Source organism: Schistocerca serialis, chromosome 5, assembly GCF_023864345.2.
Source record: "Schistocerca serialis cubense isolate TAMUIC-IGC-003099 chromosome 5, iqSchSeri2.2, whole genome shotgun sequence".
Taxonomy (NCBI): Eukaryota; Metazoa; Arthropoda; class Insecta; order Orthoptera; family Acrididae; genus Schistocerca; species Schistocerca serialis.
Window position 1 is genome coordinate 204,532,837 of NC_064642.1, and position 26,890 is coordinate 204,559,726.

A 26,890-nucleotide genomic window follows, 5' to 3' on the forward strand; every position below is an offset into this window, starting at 1 on the left:
ATTCTCGGACGCGCAGGCTCGACACAGTGCTCAGCAAAGTGCTCGGCAATTGTGTTTGCATCGGTAGATAACACGCCATTGATGTTATTGCCAGTAACACCTGTCGTGGTCTGGTATCCACAAACACTTCTGATCTTCATCAGACTTGGGAAGATGACATATGGCACCCAATGGTCGAGACGTACCGCTCCCAACACTCCTGTCTCCACCTTTCTATTAGCTGCCGAATACGGGCACGGAGCCATTTAAAAGCTAAGGTGCTCTCTAGGGAAGGGTGATGCTTGTATTGCTGTAGAGCTCGCCGATGCTCTTTAATGGCCTCAGTGATTTCTGGCGACCACCAAGGTACTGACTTTCGTCGGGTGCACCCTAAAGAACAAGGGATCGTGTTTTCTGCCACAGAAATGACCATTCTAGTGACCTGCTCAACTACCACATCTATAGTACCATGTGGGGGAGATTCAACGGTGACAACAGAGGTGAAAGCTTCCCAGTCTGCCTTGGTTAAAGCCCATCTCGGTAAACGTCCGGGGGAATGGCACTGGGGAAGTGACAAGAAGATGGGAAAGTGGTCACTACCACACAAGTCATCGTGGGCTCTCCAGTGGACAGATGGGAGAAGTCCTGGGCTGCAGAGGGATAAATCAATGGCCAAGTACACGCCATGAGCCAGACTGAAATGTGTGGGGACCCCAGTATTTAAGAGGCAGAAGTCGAACACAGTACCACCCCACAAGGGGTTACGAGTGTTAAAATCTGCCAAAAGTAGGAAAGGTTTAGGGAGTTGATGAATCAGTGCAGCCAATGCATTCCGGGATATGCACCATCTGGAGGAAGATATACATTGCAGACAGTTATTTCCTGTGCCGTCCTTATTCTGACAGCCACAGCTTCAAGAGGGGTTTGAAGGGGCACAGGTTCAATGCATACTGAGTTCAGGACATAGACACAAACTCCCTCTGACACTCTATTATAGTCGCTATAGTTCTTGTAATATCCTCTACAGAAACGAAGGACAGGGGTCGGCATTGCCGGGAACCAGGTTTCCTGGTGGGCAATGCAAAGCAGGTGTAAAGCTGAACAGCTGCGTAGCTCAGCCAGGTGGTGGAAAAAACGACAGCAATTCCACTGGAGGATGACGTTGTTATGAGTATGGGAAGGCATGAAGCACGCAAGGAGGCAGGTTACACCTCAGGATCACCTGCCACCACCAACTGAGTATTTGTATCCATTCCTATTGTTGATGAGGCATCGGTGAGATCCAGGTCCTCAGGGGACGCTGAGACCTCCACCTCATCCGCAGGTGTAGAACTGGTAGGGAGTGGTGGTGTTGGGGCCACCAGATGGTCCTTTTTCTTAGCAGACTTCTTTGTTTGCTTGCCCTCTCACTTCTCTTTAGGGACTTGCTGGGAGGACTTCTCCTAAGCAGCTTCAGGCACGAAGGAAGACCGTGAAGCTCTTTGTCCAGCGGTTTTTGGCTCCTTTAGCCACTGGTGAGTGAGTGCTGTGACATTAGTGCAGACCTCGGGAGAGAGGGTCCCAAGAGACGCTTTCCACATCAGAGGAGCCGGAGGAGGCTGTTGCTTCTCCAGATGGGTGGAGGGGAGGACCAATGTCCCCTGCATTTGTGGGGGCGTAGCTCCCGAAGTAGGTACTTTGGGAGCAACATTTTCCCCCTACCACCATGGAGGTGGATGTATTCTGGAGGCACAGAGGGCCCACTGTTTGTGGCATAGAATGTGGTACGACTGGTATTTTTGATGGCGATGGTAATATAGCTGCAGCATATGTGGACGTCAACCGAACGGGTGTAAACATTCAAATTTACATTTAGCCTCTTGGTAAGTCAACTGGTCCAGGGTCTAGTACTACATGATTTTTCGCTCCTTTTGGAGTACTGTGCAGTCTGGCGAGCAGGAGGAGTGCTGCTCTCTGCAGTCGATACAAGTGGGAGGAGGCGCACAGGGAGTATCTGGATGCAGTGGACATCCGCAGTCTTGACATGTGGCATTGGGAGTGCAGCGGAAAGACATGTTCCCAAATTTCCAGCACTTAAAGCATCACATAGGGGGAGGGATGTATGGTTTAACATCACATCAGTAAACCATCACCTTGACCTTTTCAGGCAATGAATCACCCTCAAGGGTCAAGATGAAAGCACTGGTAGCAACCCTGTTGTCTTTTAGTCCCCTGTAAATGCGCCCGATGAAATGAACACCCCACTGTTCTATATTGGTGTGGAGCTCGTTGTCAGACTGCAAGAGGAGGTTGTGATGGAAAATAATCCCCTGGACCATGTTGAGGCTTTTACGGGGAGTGACAGATACAGGAATATCAGCCGGTCACAAGCGAGTAACACCCGGGATTGGGCTGGGGATGCTCTCTGAATCAAGACTGCACTGCTTTCACTTCCCCAAAACTTACCCTCATGATGTTCAACAAAAAATTGAGTCTCCATAGGTAGAAACGAGTCCCCATCTTTTCTGCTACAGACTAATAATTTTTTTTTTTGTCATCAGTCTACTGACTGGTTTGATGTGGCCCGCCACGAATTCCTTTCCTGTGCTAACCTCTCCATCTCAGAGTAGCACTTGCAACCTACGTCCTCAATTATTTGCTTGACGTATTCCAATCTCTGTCTTCCTCTACAGTTTTTGCCCTCTACAGCTCCCTCTAGTACCATGGAAGTCATTCCCTCTTGTCTTAGCAGATGTCCTATCATCCTGTCCCATCTCCTTATCAGTGTTTTCCACATATTCCTTTCCTCTCTGATTCTGCGTAGAACCTCCTCATTCCTTACCTTATCAGTCCACCTCATTTTCAACATTCGTCTATAGCACCACATCTCAAATGCTTCGATTCTCTTCTGTTCCGGTTTTCCCACAGTCCATGTTTCACTAAAGTGCGTGTCATTTATGTTGGCGGCCGAGTTTAGGTTCATTCTGCGCATCTGACGTCACAAAACACAGTCAGCCAATAAACAGAGAACAACATTGCCAGATCTCGACTGGAGTGCATAGCATGGACGAGTGTCTTCAGTGTTAGAAACGTTCAGTCATAAATAAAGTAATAGAACAAAAGCAATGTCTTGATAGCAGACTTTCTTTTATAGAAAGTTTGGAAAAAGCGTTCCTTATACCAATTGCTTCATATTCTATTAATTAATTAAACCAAACAAGCAATAAGACTCCTAATTCAGGCGATAGGAAGGAAAGGTGTTTGTATCAATCTCACGAACCGCTTTTTCGCACTAAAGAAGAGCGGTAATTGTTTATTTCCTATTGTACTTCGGCGAAGCGTGAGTAATTCATAGTCATACCAAAAGTGTTTGTCAGTGTTTTGCGTAACGTGTTAGACTCCTCACTGTGTACTGTAGTCAGACGATCTGCGTTAGCGTAATGGTTAAGGTGTTGGACTTCTATGTGAAAGGTTACGAGTTCAAACCTTGTGCGGAACTTAATTTTTTTAATTATTTAAAAACAATATCGAAGTGCCTTACTTCATGAATTATATTCGTTTGAATGCAATTTTTTGAAATTTCTAGTGCTTTGTCTCTTCATTAACTCTTTCGCTGCTGCAGACACGTGCTCCCCGCATTCCGCGCTGAGCGCAATTTTGTCGTCACTGCACTGCTCGCCTGTGCAGACACATGCTGTTCCCACTGCTTTGACACACTTATCATGTGATTTCACAAAAACTATTTGGCCCAAAAATTTGATTTTTACACATCTTCTTGACTGATACCTTCCCCCCATAAATGACTTAATTTTGTTTCGATGTTCAACGCAGTTATTGTGCAGCATTAAATGTAGTAAACCACTGCACGAAATTTTGAAGAGTTTGCAGAGGTAGAAGTCCATAGCGTATACTTTCCGTATGGTCGATTTCAGTTGCCACAATCATGAGAATGAAATGTGGACAAGATACCTAAATTTCATATAAAATTTACTGTATAACAATATCTCGTATAATATAAGTACCACATAGGTCGCTACAGTCTGGAACCGCGCGACCGCTGCGGTCGCAGGTTCGAATCCTGCATCGGGCATGGATGTGTGTGATGTCCTTAGGTTAGTCAGGTTTAGGTAGTTCTAAGTTCTAGGGGACTGATGACCACAGCAGTTTAGTCCCATAGTGCTCAGAGCCATTTGAACCACATAGGTGTCGTATGTAATATTGAGAAATATTCCGTCTTTCGCAACTGTAATAAAAGTTTTATTTACACCGGACACGTTTGGCTTTATTTTAAAGCACTTCAATCAATGAAAGGTATGGCACATACACAATGGTACTCATGTTCTCTTTCTTGTTTTTGTTCCACAGTCGCAGTTTCACCTATGGTACTGAAATATATTCCTCTTCTGCAACTGTAATAAGCGACTTATTTAGACCAGACGCGTTTCTCTCTTTTGAAGCATCTTCAGTGGACAGTATTTTGTCTCCTCCATTGCCAAGTCACCTTTCGTAGTTTTGTGCTGCGGTAACACAATATTCAATGTTTGTGTTGGCAGATCAGTGTTTTAGCACATAAATTATGTTTGTGTGTGCCACACACAAAAATTATATTTGACATAGCTCAGAGCACTTCACTGATAGACGGTATATTCAAGTCCTAATGTTTTTGTAATGTATTTTGTCTATTCCTTTGGATTCATTGAAGTGCTTTAAAATAAAGCCAAACGTGCTCAGTGTAAATAAAACTTTTGTTACAGTCGCAAAAGACGGAATATTTATCAATATTACGTACGACACCTATGTGGTACTTAAATGAGATATTGTTATACAGTAAATTTTATATGAAATTTAGGTATCTTGTCCACATTTCATTCTCAACATTGTGGCAACTAAAATCGACCATACGGAAATATACGCTATGGACTTCTACCTCTGCAAACTCTTCAAAATTCCGTGCAATGGTTTACTACATTTAATGCTGCACAATAACTGCGTTGAACATCGAAACAAAATGAAATCATTTATGGGGGGAAGGTATCAGTCAAGAAGACATGTAAAAATCTAATTTTTGGGCCAAATAGTATTTGTGGAATCGAATGATAAGTGTGTCAAAGCAGTGGGAACACCGTGTGTCTGCACAGGCGAGCAGTGCAGTGACAAAATCGCGCACGGCGCGGAATGCAGGGAGCACGTCTTTGTAACAGCGAAAGGGTTAATGCGGCCGTGGTGGCTTTACTTCATGAACTGCGCGCTCCCCCCTAAACGTAAGCTTGCAAACTAGCTATACTATGGCGCTGCTTCTATTGGCGCGTGCGTCGTGTGCAACTGGCAACGCAGCACTCTCCCGCGTCTGGGCGGGCATGCGCGAGCCACCAAGATAAAAGAATTCAACTATACCATACAATGCTGTCCTCCAGACTTACATCCTCAGAAATTTCTTCCTCAAATTAAGGCCGGTATTTGATATTAGTAGACTTCTCTTGGCCAGAAATGCCTTTTTTGCCATAGCGAGTCTGCTTTTGATGTCCTCCTTGCTCCGTCCGTCATTGGTTATTTTACTGCCTAGGTAGCAGAATTCCTTAACTTGATTGACTTCGTGACCATCAATCCTGATGTTAAGTTTCTCGCTGTTCTCATTTCTACTACTTCTCATTACCTTCGTCTCTCCGATTTACTCTCAAACCATACTGTGTACTCATTAGACTGTTCATTCCGTTCAGCAGATCATTTAATTCTTCTTCACTTTCACTCAGGATAGTAATGTCATCAGCGAATCTTATCATTGATATCCTTTCACCTTGTATTTTAATTCCACTCCTGAACCTTTCTTTTATTTTCATCATTGCTTCCTCGATGTACAGATTGAAGAGTAGGGGCGAAAGGCTACAGCCTTGTCTTACACCCTTCTTAATACGAGCACTTCGTTCTTGATCGTCCACTCTTATTATTCCCTCTTGGTTGTTGTACATATTGTACATGACCCGTCTCTCTCTATAGCTTACCCCTACTTTTTTCAGAATCTCGAACAGCTTGCACCATTTTATATTGTCGAACGCTTTTTCCAGGTCGACAAATCCTATGAAAGTGTCCCGATTTTTCTTTATCCTTGCTTCCATTATTAGCCGTAACGTCAGAATTGCCTCTCTCGTCCCTTTACTTTTCCTGAAGCCAAACTGATCGTCACCTAGCGCATTCTCAATTTTCTTTTCCATTCTTCTGTATATTATTCTTGTAAGTAGCTTCGATGCATGAGCTGTTAAGCTGATTGTGCAATAATTCTCGCACTTGTCAGCTCTTGCCGTCTTCGGAATTGTGTGGATGATGCTTTTCCGAAAGTCAGATGGTATATCGCCAGACTCATATATTCTACACACCAACGTGAATAGTCGTTTTGTTGCCACTTGCCCCAATGATTTTAGAAATTCCGATGGAATGTTATCTATCCCTTCTGCCTTATTTGACCGTAAGTCCTCCAAAGCTCTTTTAAATTCCGATTCTAATACTGGATCCCCTATCTCTTCTAAATCGACTCCTGTTTCTTCTTCTATCACATCAGACAAATCTTCACCCTCATAGAGGCTTTCAATGTATTCTTTCCACCTATCTGCTCTCTCCTCTGCATTTAACAGTGGAATTCCCGTTGCACTCTTAATGTTACCACCGTTGCTTTTAAAGTCACCAAAGGTTGTTTTGACTTTCCTGTATGTTGAGTCTGTCCTTCCGACAATCATATCTTTTTCGATGTCTTCACATTTATCCTGCAGCCATTTCGTCTTAGCTTCCCTGCACTTCCTATTTATTTCATTCCTCAGCGACTTGTATTTCTGTATTCTTGATTTTCCCGGAACATGTTTGTACTTCCTCCTTTCATCCATCAACTGAAGTATTTCTTCTGTTACCCATGGTTTCTTCGCAGCTACCTTCTTTGTACCCATGTTTTCCTTCCCAACTTCTGTGATGGCCCTTTTTAGAGATGTCCATTCCTCTTCAACTGCACTTCCTACTGCGCTATTCCTTATTGCTGTATCTATAGCGTTAGAGAACTTCAAACATATCTCGTCATTCCTTAGTACTTCCGTATCCCACTTATTTGCGTATTGATTCTTCCTGACTAATGTCTTGAACTTCAGCCTACTCTTCATCACTACTATATTGTGATCTGAGTCTATATCCGCTCCTGGGTACGCCTTACAATCCAGTATCTGATTTCGGAATCTCTGTCTGACCATGATGTAATCTAATTGAAATCTTCCCGTATCTCCCGGCATTTTCCAAGTATACCTGTTGCAAGTATACCTGTTCCTCTTGTGATTCTTGAACAGGGTATTCGCTATTACTAGCTGAAACTTGTTACAGAACTCAATTAGTCTTTCTCCTCTTTCATTCCTTGTCCCAAGCCCATATTCTCCTGTAACCTTTTCTTCTACTCCTTCCCCTACAACTGCATTCCAGTTGCCCATGACTATTAGATTTTCGTCCCCCTTTACATACTGCATTACCCTTTCAATATCCTCATACCCTTTCTCTATCTGTTCATCTTCAGCTTGCGACGTCGGCATGTATACCTGAACTATCGTTGTCGGTGTTGGTCTGCTGTCGATTCTGATTAGAACAACCCGGTCACTGAACTGTTCACAGTAACACACCCTCTGCCCTACCTTCCTATTGATAACGAATCCTACACCTGATATACCATTTTCTGCTGCTGTTGATATTACCCGATACTCATCTGACCAGAAATCCTTGTCTTCCTTCCACTTCACTTCACTGACCCCTACTATATCTAGATTGAGCCTTTGCATCTCCCTTTTCAGATTTTCTGGTTTCACTACAGACTAAATACCGAGGCAAATATGGCTCTCTTCTTTCTGTAACCCTATGTTCCTCCCATGATGTAGCGAGGGAGGGAAATGATTTAAGGTCACATCTGTCAGCATTGTACTCAATCTTGCCCTTCTTAGAGACTGCTGGCACCGTATGGTCACCAGAAAGAGATGACTTAGTCCACTTCATTGCAGGTCATCCACTCTGATGCCACCCACTCCAATCAGGTGCTCTCCCCACGGGCGCCACCCAGCCACAGCAAAGGTCATCTGGAATGATGGGAGTTGCCGGGAGTCCTGATGCCCCAGGGAGGCAGGCATCTACTCCTTGCCATACGTGGGGAGTTTACAACTCAGGCGTCAGCAGTGCGAACCCTGTGTTGTCAGGGGGCTACCGCCAAATGGGTACATGATGGCCCCACCACAACGGACTGACTACCATGCTGGATACTGCGTGCAGAGAAATCCAAGACTGTCATGGGGGCAAAACAGCACAGGAGACAACAGAAGAATACGACATACCCCGGAAAGTGTCTTCATCCAAATAGTTGAATTGGAGGTGGAGATGCAAAGCCATGACAAAAGGTTCAGGAGATTGTATAAGGGCACTATGGATAACTCATGCACCACGTAAGGCTTCCTTCTCCGGCCCGCACTTCTGTAGAATTTGGAAAATAGCAGGTCAAACCATAAAATGGGACCTGAATTTATAGGGCCGAAAATAGTCGCCTCTTATAACAGGCAGGGATACCTCGGGCCTATTCTAACCCCCAGACCAGCAGGGTGGGTCTTGGAGGAGGGATAGGATGAGAGGAGGTTGTGTGTGACAGCTCACAGACTGGATGTGATGTGAAAAATAGTTACTGTATTGTACCGACAGTGTTTAATTTTCACACACAAAGGATTGAAAAATGTGTTAGAAGAAAGTTGTTTTTGAAAGACCAATCAAAAGTTAATCATATTTAACAATTTTTTACAATGATCTGGAAGAAAATTATACTGAAATTTACATAATGGAGATAATTCTGGGTGATTACAATGGATAATTAATTTTTCTATTGGACTCCAATTTTGCTCAATTAATTACTTTTATGTAACACACTACATACCCTTCATAGCTGGATTACACACCAATTTTGATTGTTGCCTCACTGACTGAAAAACTGTTAAGTTTCACTCCTTTCCTGATTTTAGTTATACAATTTCATCAGTGCTGACTATGCCTGTCTACCTTGCATACACGAAACTGTTTACACTTATATTCCTACAGCTGATACTGCATTGTCTAAGAAAAACATTTTATTCCATTCCATAGCCTTCACCAGCACTGCACAGTTGTGAAACTTCGACAACAGGCAAAAATGAAATGTAACCTCTCGAAGCATTTGGTGTGTGATGCCAGACGTGTCTGTTACACATAAAGTGGACAGATAAAACCACCAACCAGAAAGTCCTGCAAAAAAGTGGGAAGAAAAGTCATTTAGGAGAACAACAGAGCAAGGGAGACACAAATGAACTGGTCACATACTACGACACAACCTGTTCCTTGTGAATGTCTTAGAGGGAACATTACAAGAGAAGATAGTTTGACCAAGAGTGGCACTTTTAGATCACGCTGCACATGGTGCAAGGGTATCTAATTATGCATAAATTAATAGATCTAGGTGGATAGCTGCAAACCATTTGTGAGACTGATGATGGAGATGTGACGCGTCTTGTAGTTTTAGGATTAATTTTACTTATTTTTTGGATTTCTCCAAATAGTAAACTCTTTTCCAACTATCAAATTGCAACTGATTTCTAACCCCACTTCATACATTTAATCCAGTTCTGATGAACTAAACCTAATGGGTAAATATGATTTGCAGAAATTCCCACATTTAACTAAGAGATAAATTGCAGTGATGAGTCCCACAAATGTGAATTTTCATTTACAATGCACTGCCTGTTTAGTATAACTCATTATAACATTGTCAACAGCCATGCTGCAATGGTAATACCAATACCCATCAGGTCACCAAATTCAAGTGCTGCTGGGCTTGGCTAGAACTTTGATAGATCACTGTCTGGATCTGTCAAGCACTGTTGGCAAATGGTGTGCACTCAGCCCTTGTGATGCCAACTGGGTAGTTACCTGACTGAGAAGTAAATTGACAATGGCCGTGAGATAGGTTTGCCGACCAAATGCCACTCCATATCTGCATCCAGTTGTGCCTATCGGTAGAGGATGACACGACAGTAGGTGATACCTACTGCCTGTTCGGGCAGAGTTATAACATGAATCTTTTCAAACAAATTTAATGGAAGCAAAGAATTCCACACAGTACTATGTTCAAATTTTTTTTTTAGTGTACACATTTTATTGCTTTCAGCAGAGAATCTACAAAATGTATATACTGTAACACAACAAACACAAAACGTTGAATATTAAAATATCATCCACACACTTTACATATAACCTATAAGCAGTTCTAAGGAAATCAAACGGAACTGGAAAATGGTATGTGAAATTTGGCTGAGGATCTATCCTCATCCTTCCATATTAAATTTACAGTATACTTGTAAATGTTATATTTAATTAGCACCATGCTACCATCGTGCCACGAAAAATTAACCATCCTGCCTGTTCTTACAACTAACTACATCTTTTCTTCTCATATTGAAGGTCATTCTTTCCATTCTCTGCATACATTCTTCCTCACCTCCAAAAATAAAAGTTGAAACAGATTTTAATACATTTTTTCTGGCTCTCTCTCACTACCCCTCCCGTCTTTTTCCCAGCATAATACTGCTACACAAAAATAATATGCAAACACTTATAGTAAGAAGAAATTTGTTTAATGTCACGTGGCATTACCGCCATTGGTAGAGAAGATAGTTTGTCTTCACCTTGGTATCAATGAATGCAGTACTTGGCACACTGTCTTACTTGCACGTACCAATTTATTTACATCCAGTTACGGACAGCAAACCTACACTATTAACTTTCAAACTTGATAAAGGATAACTGTCATCCAAACTTGGTCTTCAATAAATTATAATATGCAAGTGAGACTGTGTATTATGTATCATATTCCTTGTTAACCTGCTGTTGTTCCATGGCACCACGGCAAATATTATCAACAAATGCAATCATGTATAGCAGGTGGTAGTATTTTATACAATTTTGCACAGAAAAGGGATGTGTAGGCTAACAATCTTTTACAATGAATGCTTCCCCCATTAATTTTCTCAGCTTATACTTCAGTTGTCACAAGGTAGAAGACTTCCACTTGCACAAAAAGCCAAACCAGGCAAACTATAGCTGAGCTGTGCTAAGGGTAATATGAATTAAGAGCAGTGTTGCCATATCAACCCCTTAAATAAACCCCTTTTATGACAGATGTTCTTTCAGGTGTCGTTCCTTCTTATGATGCTACCTGGACAACACTTGTGGCAGAAATGAAACTGTGGCAACAATGTACGCGTAGATACACTGGCCAAGCTGGACTGGGCCAAAAGGTTTCTCACTGACACCAGAAACAGAGGGAAGACAATGGGCTGGTTAGCTGCCCCCCCCCCCCTCCCTCCCCACCCCACCAGCCATCACTTTCATTGCTCCCTAATAGTGTGCATACTCCATATGAAAACATTTAAAAGTTTAAATTATACTGCCTATTTTGCTTAGAGAAGTGAAGTTTATGAGTTTCTGTTCAATTATTCCAATCTGGAAGCCCAGTCACATATTTTTACATTAGTGAACAGTGTTTAACACTTTGAAGACCAGCCACTTAAGAAGAATACCACGCCTAGGAGACTGGCCGTTTATGCTGTTATTTAAGGCATTACTGGCACATATTCAATTGACATAGCACTACTAAAAATGGGCAGGCTTCATGTTTTATTTTTCATATTTATTGTACTTCCTAGACACATTACAAATTTTAAAATAATGAAAACAGAAAGTATTATTATCCTCCCAACAAAAAACTATGATGCGAGTTATTACGCAATTCTTACTCTTGAGCTTCCAAAATTTCTTGCTCACTCAATAAACCTGATGTATTTGCAGCAGAATTACATCAAACTGAAAAATCTAATGAGAAAAAAACGTTGAATTATGTCAATGCGATCATTCTGGCTCAGCCATTCATGACACAACAGCTGTTATGCTCGCTAATTTTTTTCCCCTCTTAACAACTAGAGAAACTGACAACAGAAGGCAGTATCGGTCAAGGGGCAGGTTGTGTTTTCATATGAATGAGTCCCTTTTTGAATGATAGGTGGCTTGCATGTTGAGAAAACTGCAGCCCAACCTATATTTGGGCATGGTCTTTTTAACACTAAGTTGTGACCCGAGCTATGCTTGGACTTGGTCTCCAAAGTGAGAATATGTTTCTTCTTCCACCACATAGTTTTGAATTGGATAACTCTACACAGTATCTATGCAACATTTCATTCTGAAAGATATGTATCTGTGTAACAGCTCTACACTATCAAATGAGTTAATGGTGCAGGCAATAAAATGCATCTTACTCATCCATCCATGGGCCTCTTAAATGTTCCTTTGTTAGTTTCATCACAGCGAAGAACCATTCCCAAAAAGTGAAGTTTCTGTCTGGAAGTGGTTCCTTGCAGAATTGTGACCAACTAAGCAGCATACCACTGTAGTCTGCCACTTGGGGATTCCTAGTATGGAAAATAGAAAAGTGAAAGATTAAATCATTTAAAAGTGACATTTTCCAACAGAACACCTCCAAGTAAAGAATGAAAGGAGTATATTTAAATCACAGTTCTGTTGACATAGCAAAACATTACTACTTTTTTAGTTTAGCATCCACACAATTAAGCAAGTTCTAACCATTGAATAATTTTAATTACCAAACAAACATGCAAATGAAGCAATAGGTATGGGTAAGAAATTCATATGCAGAAAACCTTGAAGGATAAATAGTGAAACTGACTCATAAACTTACTTTTATCCCTATACAATGCAAACCCCTTACGCCAGTAAATTTGCACCTTACCTTCTCTAGACATTAATTACCCTCATGCCTGTCTTCTATGGAGAACATTGTCACAGAATTTGTATTTTTATGTATCTCAACGGGTTTTAACAGAACCTGTACACCGTTGTTTAAAAAAAATATATATATAGTCTATGTCTGTCCAAATATTAATTAGTGTATCATGCAAAAATTTCAAGTAAATTGGTCAAGAACTTTTCATGATTTTTGCTAACAATGCTGCCCCTTCATTTACTAGAGTATAATGTAAAAGTTTGAAGTAGGTTGGGGAAGAACTTTGAGATTTTTGCTAACTACTTTTTTAAAGAATAACTTGCCTTTATATAGTAATACATATTGCAAATTATATACTAAAATTGTATGATGGATACTGCAAATCTGCTATGAAATGACAATACAGTACCATACGGAAAGAATTTAGACTTGGCTGACAATGAAAGAGCAAAAAATTACAACAATCTACAGACGGAATTCATTGTTCTGTACATCAAGAAGCACTTTGTGCTAAATTTGCAGGCATGGACCACATGAAGAAACTGGTGGTACGAATAGTAAAATTTCTGAAGTCACACACATTATTCCTTTGTCAGTTGCAATAGTTTTTGATGGAACTGAAAGAAGAGTATGGAGATTTTATATATTACAGCAAAGTGCATTGATTAAATCACTGAGCACATTTGTAACAATTTTTCAATTTAATACCTGCTATTGCTGAATTTATAAAGGAAGAAGGAGAGCAGGATCATCTGGAATTGGATTGCAAACCAAGCATTTTAAGTAGACTTGACTGCACCATGCCTACAGTACCAAATTTCAAATTAAGAAACAACTTATTTCTCATTTGATGGGAATGCATTTAAAAAGAAAATCGCACTACAGAAGGGGCAAAATACTGACAAACACAGTCCATTTCCCTAAGTTCACTGGCGTTAAAGAAAATGCTAGGTTTGAAGAATTCATTGTGGCCTCAAAAGAATTACAAGAATAGTTTTCTAAACGTTTTGAAGGCATTGTGCCAATCCTACATCTGTTTTCAAGCTGTCTTCTAGACCATTTGCCATTTCAGTAGACAGTGTCCCTGGGCATGTGCAGGTGTAACTGATTGATCTGCAGTGTAATTTCCATTTGAAAGGCAAATCCTTTTACATTAAAAATGTTCAGAATGTCTACATTGTTTTCTTCAGATGTCTACATTGTTTTCTTCAGATAAGTGTTTTCACGTGTCCATAATGAGGTTGTGAAAGTGCTATAATATTTCGAGCAACACGTTTGTGAAAGACCTTTTTTCGATTCTGAAACGCGGTTCAAACCTGAATTAGTAACATGAATGACCACAGTTTGCATCGTCCCAGAATTTCATTAGTTAAATTAATTCAGATGCAAAATAAATTCTATTTAACATGAAAGTTGCAATGCCTACCTCCAACAGTTACTGGCAAAGAAAAAGAATTTTATGTTTACAGAATGATTGAAGAGGATATTCACTGCAGCCAAGAGTGCATTTGTTACACACAATGAGTTTTAATAGAGTTCATCCAGCAATTATATTACAAGAACAACAGGTACAGTACCAGAAGGAAATGATTGAAGTATCTATGTTCAATAGGTAAAAATAATAAAGCAGTCAATTAACAAACATGACGCTTCATTAGGAATGGTCCTGTTGGAAGTGGTATGCCCTTGGCTTGCTCTGACCTTTGGCTGACTTATCTAGCCAGTTATGACGGGACCTACAGCCAAACGAAGACTCTGAACTACAGCCCAGCTCGGCATTTTAAGCTTTATGAACATTGCCAGAGGTAACAGAAAAGATAAGGGACAAATAAAAATACAAGGACTGACCACAAATCCGACCACAGACCATAGTCTGACACTTAATGACTGAGCCACCGACCCACACTAGTGATATTCAAAATTGTAATCAGTGACCAAATGTCACTGTACCAACCTGATGTGGAGAGTAAGTGGAGGAAGAGGAGATTAGCGTTTAACGTCCCATGAACAATGAAGTCATCAAAGCCAGAGCACAAGCTCGGATTGGGGAAGAATGGAGAAGGAAAGCAACCATACCCTAACCAGGAAAACACCCCAGCATTAGACTTAAGTACTTTAGAAAAATCATAGAAAACCTAAATCAGGAAGGTCTGACAAAGGTTTGAACTATTGGCCTCCCAAAAGCGAGACCTGTGTGCTAACCACTGCACTATCCCGCTCGGTGTAGAAAATAAGTAGCAGTAGAGATGGTATAGATCACGGTTGGCAACGGTGTGCCAAACTGCACACACGCATAATGTGCTGCACACATTTACTCTGAGCCTCAGTCTGTCTCAGCACTGCTTAATACATCTTGGTTTTGCTCAGTCCTTTTTGGAACTACTTGGTACAATGCGACATTTGATTTAGCAGCATGATGTGGCACTGTTTCTTATGGTATTTGGTGTGTCTTTTTTGTGGGCACTACTTTCTTCAGTTTGGCAGAATTGTGGTCCCAACACTGCTCATCCTTCACTATTTGTTTGTGGTATAAAGTAAGTCCACAGATCTACTTCTTACCTGCACGAAGAGAGGCTGTCTAGCAATCTATCATCATAAGCCTTTACAAATGAATGGCAATTACAGAAGAGAAAAAGTTGAATTTTCAATACCTATTATACAGTCGCACCATCGACAAGAACAACAAATTTAGTGTGGAATGGTTTTACAACACCATGCAGAAAGAATTTAAAGACTTAGTTGGCCATGAAAAACTAAAAAATTATGACTGATAAACAATTGTACAGGATTCATTGTTCTGGACATCAAGAAGTATTTTGTGCTAAATTTTCAGGCATGGTGCATGTGATGAAATTGGTGGTACAAATATTATTCTGAATTTACTTGCATTATTAAACTATCATTTGCAATCATTTTTGAAGGAACTGAATGAAGAGCGTGGACACATTATATACCACTGTGAAGTACATTGGATCAGTCAAGATGAATGCCTGGAACCATTTTTCAATTTAAGACCCACTGCTGTTGAATTTCTGAAGGAGAAAGGAAAGCAGGAAAGAAAATTAGAAGATCTGGAATGGATTGAAGACCTTGCATTTTAGATGATGCTGACTGCAGATTGCTTCAGCAAGAGGTTGCAAGACTAAAAGTAACATATTTCTGCTTTTATTGAAAGTGGGCACATTTAAAAAGAGTCACATTGTGGAAGGGATAACTTCTGATAAACCCTAAGCTCACTGGCATTAAGGAAAATGCAAATTTTGAAGAATTCATTGATATGGTGTTGAAAGCATTACAGGAACAGTTTTCTAAATATTTCGATGATACTGCCAATCTTACATCTGTTTTTGAGGCCATTTGCCGTTTCAGTTTAAAGTGCCCCTATGCAAGTCCAGATGAAATTCATCAATCTGCCATGTAACTCCCATTTAAAAGACTACTACTTTCACATTAAAGCTGTCCAGGAGTTCTTCAATGTTTTCCCTGGGAAGAGTTTCCATAACGAAGTTGCAAATGTTGGTTGGTTGGTTGGTTGTTTGAGGTTTAAGGGACCAAACAGCAAGCTCATCAGTCCCTTGTTTCAAATATGCTCCATTCCGCTAATGGGACATCTCAGTAAAGTCAGAACAATGAAACGGAAAAAGGGAAAAACGTAAAAGGGCAGTCACGTTGCCACTGGTAAAGAAACAAAATGAGGGAAGTTGGCAAGAGAACGAACCCAACACTACGCTGAAGCAGCATAGGCAAGACCACCTGTGACTTAAAAGGTACAACTGCTATAATGTAGAAAGTACGTATGGGAATAGAAAGACTAACCAAGCCTTAAAAAAAAAAAAAAAAAAAAAAAAAAGGGGGGGGGGGGGGGGGGTAAAAACAGAGTAAAAGGGGAAGAAAAGAGGATTTAGGTCAGGGAGATGAATTGGGAATCTCCGAACACTGCCTACAGTGGGAGACACCCACTCACCGCCCTGCCCCAACACCAGAGAGATTAAAAACCTTAAAACTGAGAATAAAAACCACTTTCCCGGAGGAAACCGAGAACCAGAGAGAACAGCCGGGAATCGCCAGCCAACATCAAAGGTAAAGTGTGGGGGAGTCTGTACTTAGCACGCAGAGCCAAAAGAAAGGGGCATTCAACCAAAATGTGAACTACTGACTGGAAGGCTCCACAACCACATAGTGGGGGTGGCTCATCACGCAAAAGAAAACCATGGGTCAGCCTGGTATGGCCAATGCGGAGCCGACACAGTGTGGTCGAGTCCTTTCGGGAGAGGCGAAAGGAAGAACGCCACAGGCCTGGTGTCACCTTAATTGCACGAAGTTTATTAGACAGGGGAGTAGCCTCCCAAGAATTGGCCCGTGACTGTGTGAAGTGGGATTTGATGTGAAGCCGTAAATCCGCTGCAGGAGGGGTTACAGAAAATGGGGGGTAAGTAACTGCTCCCCCAGCCAAACGATCAGCGAGCTCATTACCCGGGATACCCACATGGCCAGGGTCCCAAAGGAAGTCAATGGAACAAGCAGCACGGTGAATATCAGCGAGATGGTCATGGATGGCAGAGACCAAGGGATGGCGCGAAAAACACCGGTCAATAGCAAGGCGGCCACTCATCGAGTCCGTACATAACAAAACGCGGTTGTGTTGGGATTGTTTAATAAAGGTAAGGGCCTGGGAAATTGCCATCAATTCCGCAGTAAACACCCCACTTGTGGGTGGCAGCAGATGACTTTCCGTTCCGACAGAGGACGTGAAGGCATACCCAACATGATCAGCAGATTTAGAGCCATCAGTGTAAAAAACAACAGCATCCCGAAACTCCCATAAAATTTGGCGGAAAAAGGAACGGAACACCACTGGGGGGATGGAATCTTTTGGACCTCGGCGGAGATCCATCCGAATTCGAGGCCGAGGAACTAACCAAGGAGGGGTGGAGGGGAGGGAGCGAGGAAGACAGGACAAAGAAGGAAGCTGAAAATCACGGCAAAGGGACGCAAGACGCAGCCCAACCGGTAAACCCGCTCGAGGGTGGGAGTCGGGTGGGCGACGTCCATGGCCTGGGAACAGGATAGAATAGGAAGGATGAGTGGGAGAGGAACGGATAGTGAGTGCATAAGACACCAGAAGCTGGGACCGCCGAACAGAAAGGGGGGGGATCCCAGCTTCAACCAGGAGACTATCAACAGGGCTAGTAGGGAAGGCACCGGTGGCCAAACAGATACCACGATGGTGGACTGGATCCAGCACGTGCAATGTGTAAGGAGCAGCTGAACCATAAACTTGACAACCATAGTCCAAGCGAGACAGAACTAGAGCACGATAAGACGGAGGAGGAGGGAACGGTCCGCACCCCAAGAGGAGTGGGCAAGGAAGCGAAGGACATTGAGTTCACGGAAACATCCCACCTTCAGGAGTCTGATATGGGGCAGCCAAGTGAGCTTGTTGTCGAAAAGAAGACCCAGGAAACGAAACTGTGGGACCACAGGCAATCGTTGTGCAGCGAGATAGAGCTCTGGATCAGGGTGGATCGTAGTACGGCGACAGAAGTGGACCACTCGCGATTTTAAAGGAGAGAATTGAAACCCGTGTGAGAGGGTCCATGCAGAGGCACGTCGTATAGTCATCTGGAGCTGCCGTTCTGCAGATGCCATCGAGGAGGAACTAACCCAAATGCAGAAATCATCCACATACAGGGCAGGGGCAACCAAGGAACCGACAGAGGCCACAAGTCCATCGATAGCAATGAGGAAAAGAAGGACACTCAAGACAGAACCCTGTGGGATGCCCATCTCCTGGGTCCGTGGAGAACTAAAAGCAGTACCAACTCGAACTCTGAATGACCGATGGATCAGGAACTGGCGGGAGTGGGCCCCGAAGACCCCACTGATGAAGGGTAAGTAAGATGTGATGGGGCCAGGCCGTGTCATAGGCCTCGCGAAGGTCAAAAAACACTGCAACCAAATGGCGGCGCTGGGAAAAAGCCTGCCGAAATGCGGATTCCAAGCGAAGTAAATGATCGATTGGAGATCGTCCCTCTCGAAAGCCACACTGGTAAGGGGACAATAGATCCCGAGATTCGAGGATCCAATTGAGCCGACGGGCTACCATCCGTTCAAGTAACTTACAAACAACATTGGTCAAACTAATTGGCCGATAGCTGTCAACAGATAGGGGGTTCTTACCAGGCTTAAGGACAGGAACCACACTGCTATCCCTCCACTGAGAAGGGAAGTCACCCTGGAGCCAGATACGGTTAAACACCCGAAGAAGATGGTGCCGTTGTGGAGCACTGAGATGTTGAAGCAGTTGGTTATGAATGGAATCTGGGCCAGGGGCCGTATCATGAGAAGAAGATAGAGCAGAAAGAAATTCCCATTCAGTAAATGGTTCGTTGTAAGATTCTGACTCACAAGTGGTGAAACATAAGGTGGGAGCTTCAGCCCGCTGTTTTTGATGAAGGAAAGCAGCTGGATAGGAGGCTGACGCTGATGCCACTGCAAAATGGGCCGCAAGATGTTCTGGAAGAACTAATGGGTCCGTACAAATGCCATCTGGGAGGTGAAGGCCTGGGAGGGTGGACTGCCGATGGCAACCTTGGAGAGAGCGAAGTGTAGCCCATACCCGTGACAGAGGGACAGTAGAACTAAGGGAAAAAGCAAATCGTTTCCAACATATCCGCTTGCTCTGTTTGATTAAATAACGGGCTTTAGCGCGAAGGTGTTTAAAGGTAGTAAGGCTGGCTACGGATGGGTGCCTCTTAAAGTGTTGCAAAGCTCGACGGCGATCACGGATGCCAATGGCAATGGCCGTACTCCACCACGGGACTTGCTGACGACGAAATGGTCCAGATGAGCGCGGGACAGCAAGGCTAGCAGCGCAAACAATCGCGTCAAACATGTCACGTAGGACGTCATCAATACAACCTGACAAAGAGGGAGAAAACACGACCTGTGCAGTGTATAGAGGCCAATCAGCGTGTTGGAAAGACCAACGAGGTAACCTGTCAATCGGGGAGCGGGAAGGGAGCGTGATAATCAAAGGGAAATGGTCACTATCACAAAGGTCGTCGTGTGGCGACCAGTGTAATGAAGGGAGGAGAGAGGGAGAAGAAAGAGAAAGACCAATGGCAGAAAAGGTACCATGACCGGCACTGAAATGAGTAGGGGAGCCATCATTAAGAAGGCACAGGTCATGGTCAGCAATAAATTGGTCTATAAGAAGACCTCGTCTAGATGGAAAGGCACTGCCCCACAAAGGATGATGAGCATTAAAATCCCCAAGGAGGAGGAAGGGAGGAGGAAGTTGCTGAAGAAGGGCGGTTAAGACAGCAGGTGTAAGAGTCCTGTCAGGAGGGAGATAAAGATTGCAAACTGTGACTGCAGAGTCTAGGTGGACCCTAACAGCAACCGCTTCCAATGTAGTTTGAAGAGGAATCCACGTGCTAGCAATGTCTGTACGGACCAACGTACAAACGCCACCAGAAGCCCGAAGGGGTCCGACCCGATTTCGACAGAAAACACGGAACCCACGGAGGGTCGGTGAGTGAGCATCAGTAAAATGGGATTCCTGGAGAACCACACAAGCTGCAGAGTAGGACGAAAGAAGGGATTTCAATTCCGGAAGGTGACAATAGTATCCATTACAATTCCATTGGAGAACCACAGAACGATGGGTTAAATGGGGGCTGAACACGCTAAATCCAGTCATACTGCCGGGTCCCCACCAGTCACCGACAAGGAGGGGGCGACATCCATGAACGACAGGTCAGAATCTGGTTGTGAAGTCGGGGGAGGAACCTCCAGTGACACCAGAGGCTCTTTGTCCCAGGACTTATGTTTCTTCTTCTTTTCAGGCTGAGATCGAGGAGGGCTGTGTGGCATAAAGGAGTCACCTGCAGCAAGATCAGGAACAGAAAGAGACCGGGCGACCTGGGGGCTGACAGACCGCGGCTCTCGCGGTCGTCGCGCGGCAGCAGACCTTTGGCCTGGAAGGTGCCGGGAAGGGGCATCCCGGGAGAGGCGCCCTTGACCAGCAGACGCCGAAGGAGTGGGACACTTCTCCAGCTGGGGAGGGGGAGCAGCACCCATAGGAGAAGATGTGGGAGCCGCAGGGGAGGGGGGGAGGAGAGGGGTCCGGGATGGGGGTAAGGAAGGGGGAGGAAGGGGTGAAGGTGTAACCAAGGCGTAACTAGATGTCATGGACACAGGGTGACGTCGTGCATATTTCTTACGGGCCTCTGTGTAGGTTAAACGATCGAGGGACTTATACTCCTGTATCTTTTTTTCCTTCTTATATACTGGGCAATCTGGTGAACGTGGAGAATGACTACCATGACAATTTACACATACAGGAGGGGGAACACAGGGACTCCCCTCATGGAGTGGACGTCCAGTCACCACAGAGAGGGGCCTGGGAACAGCGGGAAGACATGTGGCCAAAACGCAAGCACTTGAAACACCTCATAGGAGGTGGGATGTACGGCTTCACATCACAGCGATAGACCATAATCTTAACTTTCTCAGGGAGGGTATCCCCTTCAAAGGCCAGGATAAAGGCACCAGTATCAATACGATTGTCTTTAGGACCCTTCTGAACACCCCGAACAAAGTGAACACCCCACCGTCCGAGATTGTCCCAAAGTTCCTCATCAGTTTGAAGGATGAGGTCCCTGTGAAAAATCACACCTTGTACCATATTTAGAGACTGGTGGGGGGTAATGGACACAGGAATTGTGCCAAGATGGGTACAGGCAAGAAGGGCCGCAGATTGGGCAGCTGAAGTAGTTTTTATCAGCAACGAACCCGACCGCATCTTGCTCAGGGAGTCCACTTCGCCAAACTTGTCTTCAATGTGTTCCACAAAGAATAAAGGTTTGACACTGGTGAAAGTATCTCTATCAGTCCTGGTGCAAACTAGATAACGGGGGAAAGGTTTTGCCCCTAGACGACGGGCCTGACCCTCTTCCCAGGGGGTAGCCATGGAAGGGAAGGCCGAAGGGGCAAGAGAAGCAGCACTTGAGGAATCAGTTCCACGCAGAGAGACGGCCGCAGAAGAACGGCCAGAATTCTGGACCTGTATGCGTTTCATTTGCATAGCGTCCGCCCTGATACCACCCACTCCGATCAGGGGCTCTCCTCATGGGCACCACCCAGCCACAGCAAGGGCCGTCTGGCACGGCGGCCATTGCCGGGAGTTCCGATGCTCCAGGATGACGAGCAACCACCCAAGACATGCATGAGGAGGTCACAGTTCAGGTATCAGAAGTGTGATCCCTGTGTGTTCAGGGGGCTCAACCAAAAGGGTACATAGTGACCCCACCACACGGGCTGGCTACCGTGCTGGCTATGCACCCTAGTATCAGACAACGACGTGAAAGAAAAGGTGGAATGTAATAGGAGGCCGCACGTCGGAGACACTAGGTAAGGTGCTCTTCCCCAAATGGCTCACACTACGGAGGAGAAATTTTGTAATGAAGGTCAAACCCCAGAGGGGGACCAAGGAATGCCAAAAGGAGGAGATGATTATGCAACAAAGCCAAATTGGAAAACCAACAGAACCAGGAGGATAGCGGGGCCAACATAAGCAGAGACACCAAGAGAGGGAGAGGAGAGGGCGATCGGAAAGGAGCAAGGAGGGGAAAGGATGGGAAGGGAAAGGAAATGCAGCCCTGGAGAAAAAGAAGGCTGCAATGGCTCGGGGCCCCGTGCTTGCCACGCACGTATCCACAAAATAGTTGTGGACCCCCTGGGGGGAGTTGCAAATGTGATATCAATGTTTCGATCAACATATATGCATGAAAGGCATTTGTTCTTATTACGAAACAAAGTAAGTTACAAATTACACAGTAACCCGAGTGATGAAAATCTGAGAAACTCTGTATGGCTGCATGCCAACTCTTTTGTACCAGACATAAAATTTATTATGTTGCCAGAACACCAAAAATGCTTAAATAATACTGAAAATTTTGCAGTTTCCCTACTTCCCTCTCAAGACTGCAATCAAGTGTGAGAGATCCACATGGGTGGAAGAGGTCCACATGCATGCAGAGTTTTTGGCTGTCCCTGGCAAAGAGGATTAACTGTGTTGATCTATGCTGAAGCAGGCACTTCAAGTGAAGTAATGTGAATTGTTGTTCTCCACTAAGTGCCAATACAACCTCAGAAATATACCTTTCACCTTCTATGGAATACACTTTCCCATCCTGAAATGTCATATCACCCAAAAGCATGGGAAATAATTTAAGAAGCAAAGTACACCTAATGTGGGACCCACAGGTGCCAAAATGCATTACATGTAAGCATGGTCAAAGCAACAGCAGTAGTATTTTTCCAATGTCCTCTACCATCACCCAACCTGTACTCACTCATCCCCCCCCCCTCCCCCAAAAAAATCCCTTCTTTCTTTCACCACCATATGTCGTGTGTTCAATGTCATATGTGGAAATTGAAATGATAAATCAGTATCTAAAGATCATTACTAGATGGTATATAGTCCAAGCAAAAATTTTGAGTATCAATGTTTGCCAATAAACTTTGAAAATTGTTGTAATAGCAAAACATTAAATATTTGATTTTGTGAATGTACATTACAAAAACACCAGAAAAGTTAAAAAGACCAAAAAATCTGTGTAATAAGTTACAACCAGAATACATTTCAGGGCAAGAAGACAGTTTAAACAGTTTCTGCTGGAGCCACAAAGAGTCCTGTAAGTACTGACACAACAGCTTACTCCATTAAATTTGGACAAGGCCCTCCAGCAACACCAAACTTGAAATATTAATTATTTTACATTATTTTAACATAGGTTACAAAGCTACCTGTTTTTATGGAGAGGTCTTACAACCAACCAATTACTTTAATTTTAAAAGGGTAGCAGCTAATTTAATTTTAATTTTCATATTATTCTTAATGAGCATTTTTGAATTGTACTTCCCATTTTTACGTAAAAAATGTTCCTCACTTGTAACATGCTGCCCAGTCTAAGCTCACGTCTCTACCACCTATTCCTCCCAGGCCCCTCACTATGCAGAGCTTAGTTCTGAACACTAACCTGCCCATTACTTTAATGCCAACATAGCAATTCATGTCATTGGATGTTGTGTGTTACACTATAATTGACCATTTGAGGTATGACATTTTTTAGACGCTGTTATGTAGGTGATCATACAGTAAAACATTCAGCTCTTTTTATATATTTTTCATTTTTGTGTTTTCCAAATTTGAAGATGGCTCCGATAGCTAAAAAAATTCTTGATTATTTGTGTCTTTCCGCAACTGTGAGAGAAATAAATGAAGCGCTATAACTCATTAACAATTGTTCTGTATCTAACATAACATCTCCACCTTTACACAGTCACTATCACTTACACGGAGAAAAGAAGGACGTGCATTCCCAATCGGCTGAATACACTACAGCTTCATGTGTATACAGTTCCAACAAAAAATGGTGGTGGAAATACTTTATGTACAATTAATCCGCCTGATCAAGACAGAGACGAAATGGACCTATAGCAATAGTGATGGGAGTGATTTACCTAACTGAGTTTGGACACATTTGTTCACAGCTTCAGTTGAGGGAAAAAGATGTTCACACAAGTTTTATGGGTCTCTAGTCAGAATCTGTTGACTGCAGCTTGATGTATTTATAACAGCTGTCATATAGAACAGATTCAAAAAGAATTGCAATATTTGATGCTGAATCCACGAGTTGCCTTAAAAAAGAACTCCAAGTAAAAATAAAAACAAAACTTTATAAAATGGCTACAGCACCTTACAATCCTTATACTTTACAACATTCTTATTTCTAAAAGTAAAGGCAAATATATACCTGTGAGAAACTTTTTGAGACTGTGATAAAGTATTTACCTGAAGGCTTTTTCTGCAAGAAATCTGAGATTCTCTTCTGTCAAAAAACGCCCTGTAGCTGCTTTGAATTTCATATTGAGAGCATCTGAAACTTTTGACCATGGTACTTTATCTGGTACTGCAAATGGTATTCTTCCGGGTTCAGCAAAAGCATTGTCCCAAGTAACAGTAGCATGTGCATGAGGTTCTTGATTACCGTGAACAATCACAACAACAGGTAGCGAAAGAGTCCACACCTAAACATGAATTTACGAATATGTAAGCAAAAATATGTAACAGGACCAAAGACAAGTAGCATAGCTGTGTATGTCATAGTACCTGGAATACAAGCTCTCCACCACCAACTGAGAACTGTGACTGGAAAAGCAATGAGAACTTTTCATCCATTACAGATTCTGTACCTTTCTTCTCCGCACGTTTTATTTTTTTAAGCTGCATATTTCTAAACAAAAGAATGATGAATTTTCTGTTAGTGAACAAAATTATAATCAAAACTATGTAGCTGGTATTGTTCAAATTAAATAATTTTGTAACTGACAGGATGCGGAGTTGAGGAGCAGTGTTGTTGACTTGCAGCCAGCCACTCAAAACAAGGCTTTGCATGATCTCCAAATTAGACAACACAGCAAGCAAATGGCACTCAAGAAACAACTATGATTGGCTGGCAGCAAACCCCTGCCACTTGGCTCAGTGAAACGTCATTTACAAAGTTATTTTAATGAAAATTTATTTGGTACTGTCCAAAACTACTTCTAAAGTAATATACAGAAAGATGCCACCATAAATGTAACATTTCATTATGGAGAACAAAGTGAATGATTTCAATATTCTTACTTGTAAGGGATCTCTTAAACTGCTCCTACCTGAAGCTGACAGAAAGTTGTCTCGTAGCCTGATGGTACTCCATGGTACCAGTGTTGTTCAGAATTTCACCACTAGCATCACCTTTTGAAACTTTATCACTTTTTAAAAGTGCATTGGCTTGTGCTTCACTTATTATTGTCACCCTCACCTTCAAAAAAGTTACAGTGTTAATTTAAAGAAAAATCTATTTGCAGAAATAACTGGAATACTGCATGCAAATGAAACAGAAGAAAATTTAGTATGTATAACACCTAACCCAAGAGCCTCAAACACATTTTTTAAAAATAAAATGAACATCAGTAGTATAATGAAGTATTTTGCTTACAAAAATTATATGAAAGGTAACATCACATCCTTCAATCTGAAACTTATAAAAGTAACAGTAGCCTGATTGCTGTAGAAGCTTAGAAAAGAAATGCATTCCTATTAACCTTGAACGGAAACACAGAAGAGTGACAATATACGGTGGTAATGTAACAACAATGAGAAACAAACAAAACAAGACTTCTCAGATGTCAAGAAAAGTATTTCAGTAGAAAAAGTAATCCACCACAATGGGGATACCTGGAGTATTACGTGGAGTGAAATGTAAGGAGCAGGTGTACATAAAGGACAAAAACAGCAGAACAAAGTCCGTAAAATATACAGAATCATGAAATAGTGTTGAGAAGTGAGATATGATTGAAAGGGAAGCAGAAGAAGGAGAGAAACCTACAGAACACACTAACAGTTTAAATTAGCATTCCATTCCATTCTCCCTTATACTGCAGTGTCTTTCTTTGACCAGGAATGATAGTGATTTTTCCATCTAATGATAAACTTCCAAGAAGACTACTTTTCTACATTAAAAAAAAGGAAATATCTGGTTATGAAGACTTGACATTTAGTGATGTTTTGTTTGGATTTTTGGATCTGCTCCACCTTTTTGTTTTAAGATCATTTATGTGTCTTCTACTTCAAAAAATATTAGTAGCCCAAGTGTCAAAGAAAGCCAGCTGAAACAAAAAGCTATATGATGCGATATAAGAGAGTGATGCAATGACACAGATCATCAGGAACAGAGGCAACTCTCATTAGTAATGAAACACCAAGCCGATTCAATCAGTCTACAAATCAGTCATTCTATTCAGGGAGAACAAGGTGTCATCAGTCTGGATTCAATATATTCAGTGTATCATTTATGAATTTGCTGAATTATACAGAAATGTGAAGGACATAGGGCTCACAGCATTATGCATAGAACCCAAGTTTTTTTTATGACAACGGACAGTCTCTCAAAACTTGAAAATCCAATGGAGTTCCCACAGAATGACGAAATCCTCACAATGTGCTACTGTGCACTGACTGACAACGATTTTATGTATCTGTAACACATCTGACAAAGC

General features: G+C 42.6%; 1 protein-coding gene across 5 annotated transcripts in view; it reads right to left on the reverse strand.

Annotated features, from left to right (window-relative positions):
• LOC126481657 (signal transducer and activator of transcription 5B) overlaps nucleotides 1–26,890 on the reverse strand; it is a 146,209-nt gene that overhangs the window by 64,969 nt on the left and 54,350 nt on the right. For all 5 annotated transcript variants that reach the window (XM_050105578.1, XM_050105576.1, XM_050105577.1 and 2 more), the window contains 4 exons: nucleotides 25,505–25,653; nucleotides 24,960–25,083; nucleotides 24,642–24,877; nucleotides 12,294–12,446 (listed from right to left, as the gene is read on the reverse strand). In XM_050105578.1, coding sequence (XP_049961535.1) covers nucleotides 12,294–12,446; nucleotides 24,642–24,877; nucleotides 24,960–25,083; nucleotides 25,505–25,653 — 662 coding nt within the window. The remainder of the gene's footprint in view (nucleotides 1–12,293; nucleotides 12,447–24,641; nucleotides 24,878–24,959; nucleotides 25,084–25,504; nucleotides 25,654–26,890) is intronic.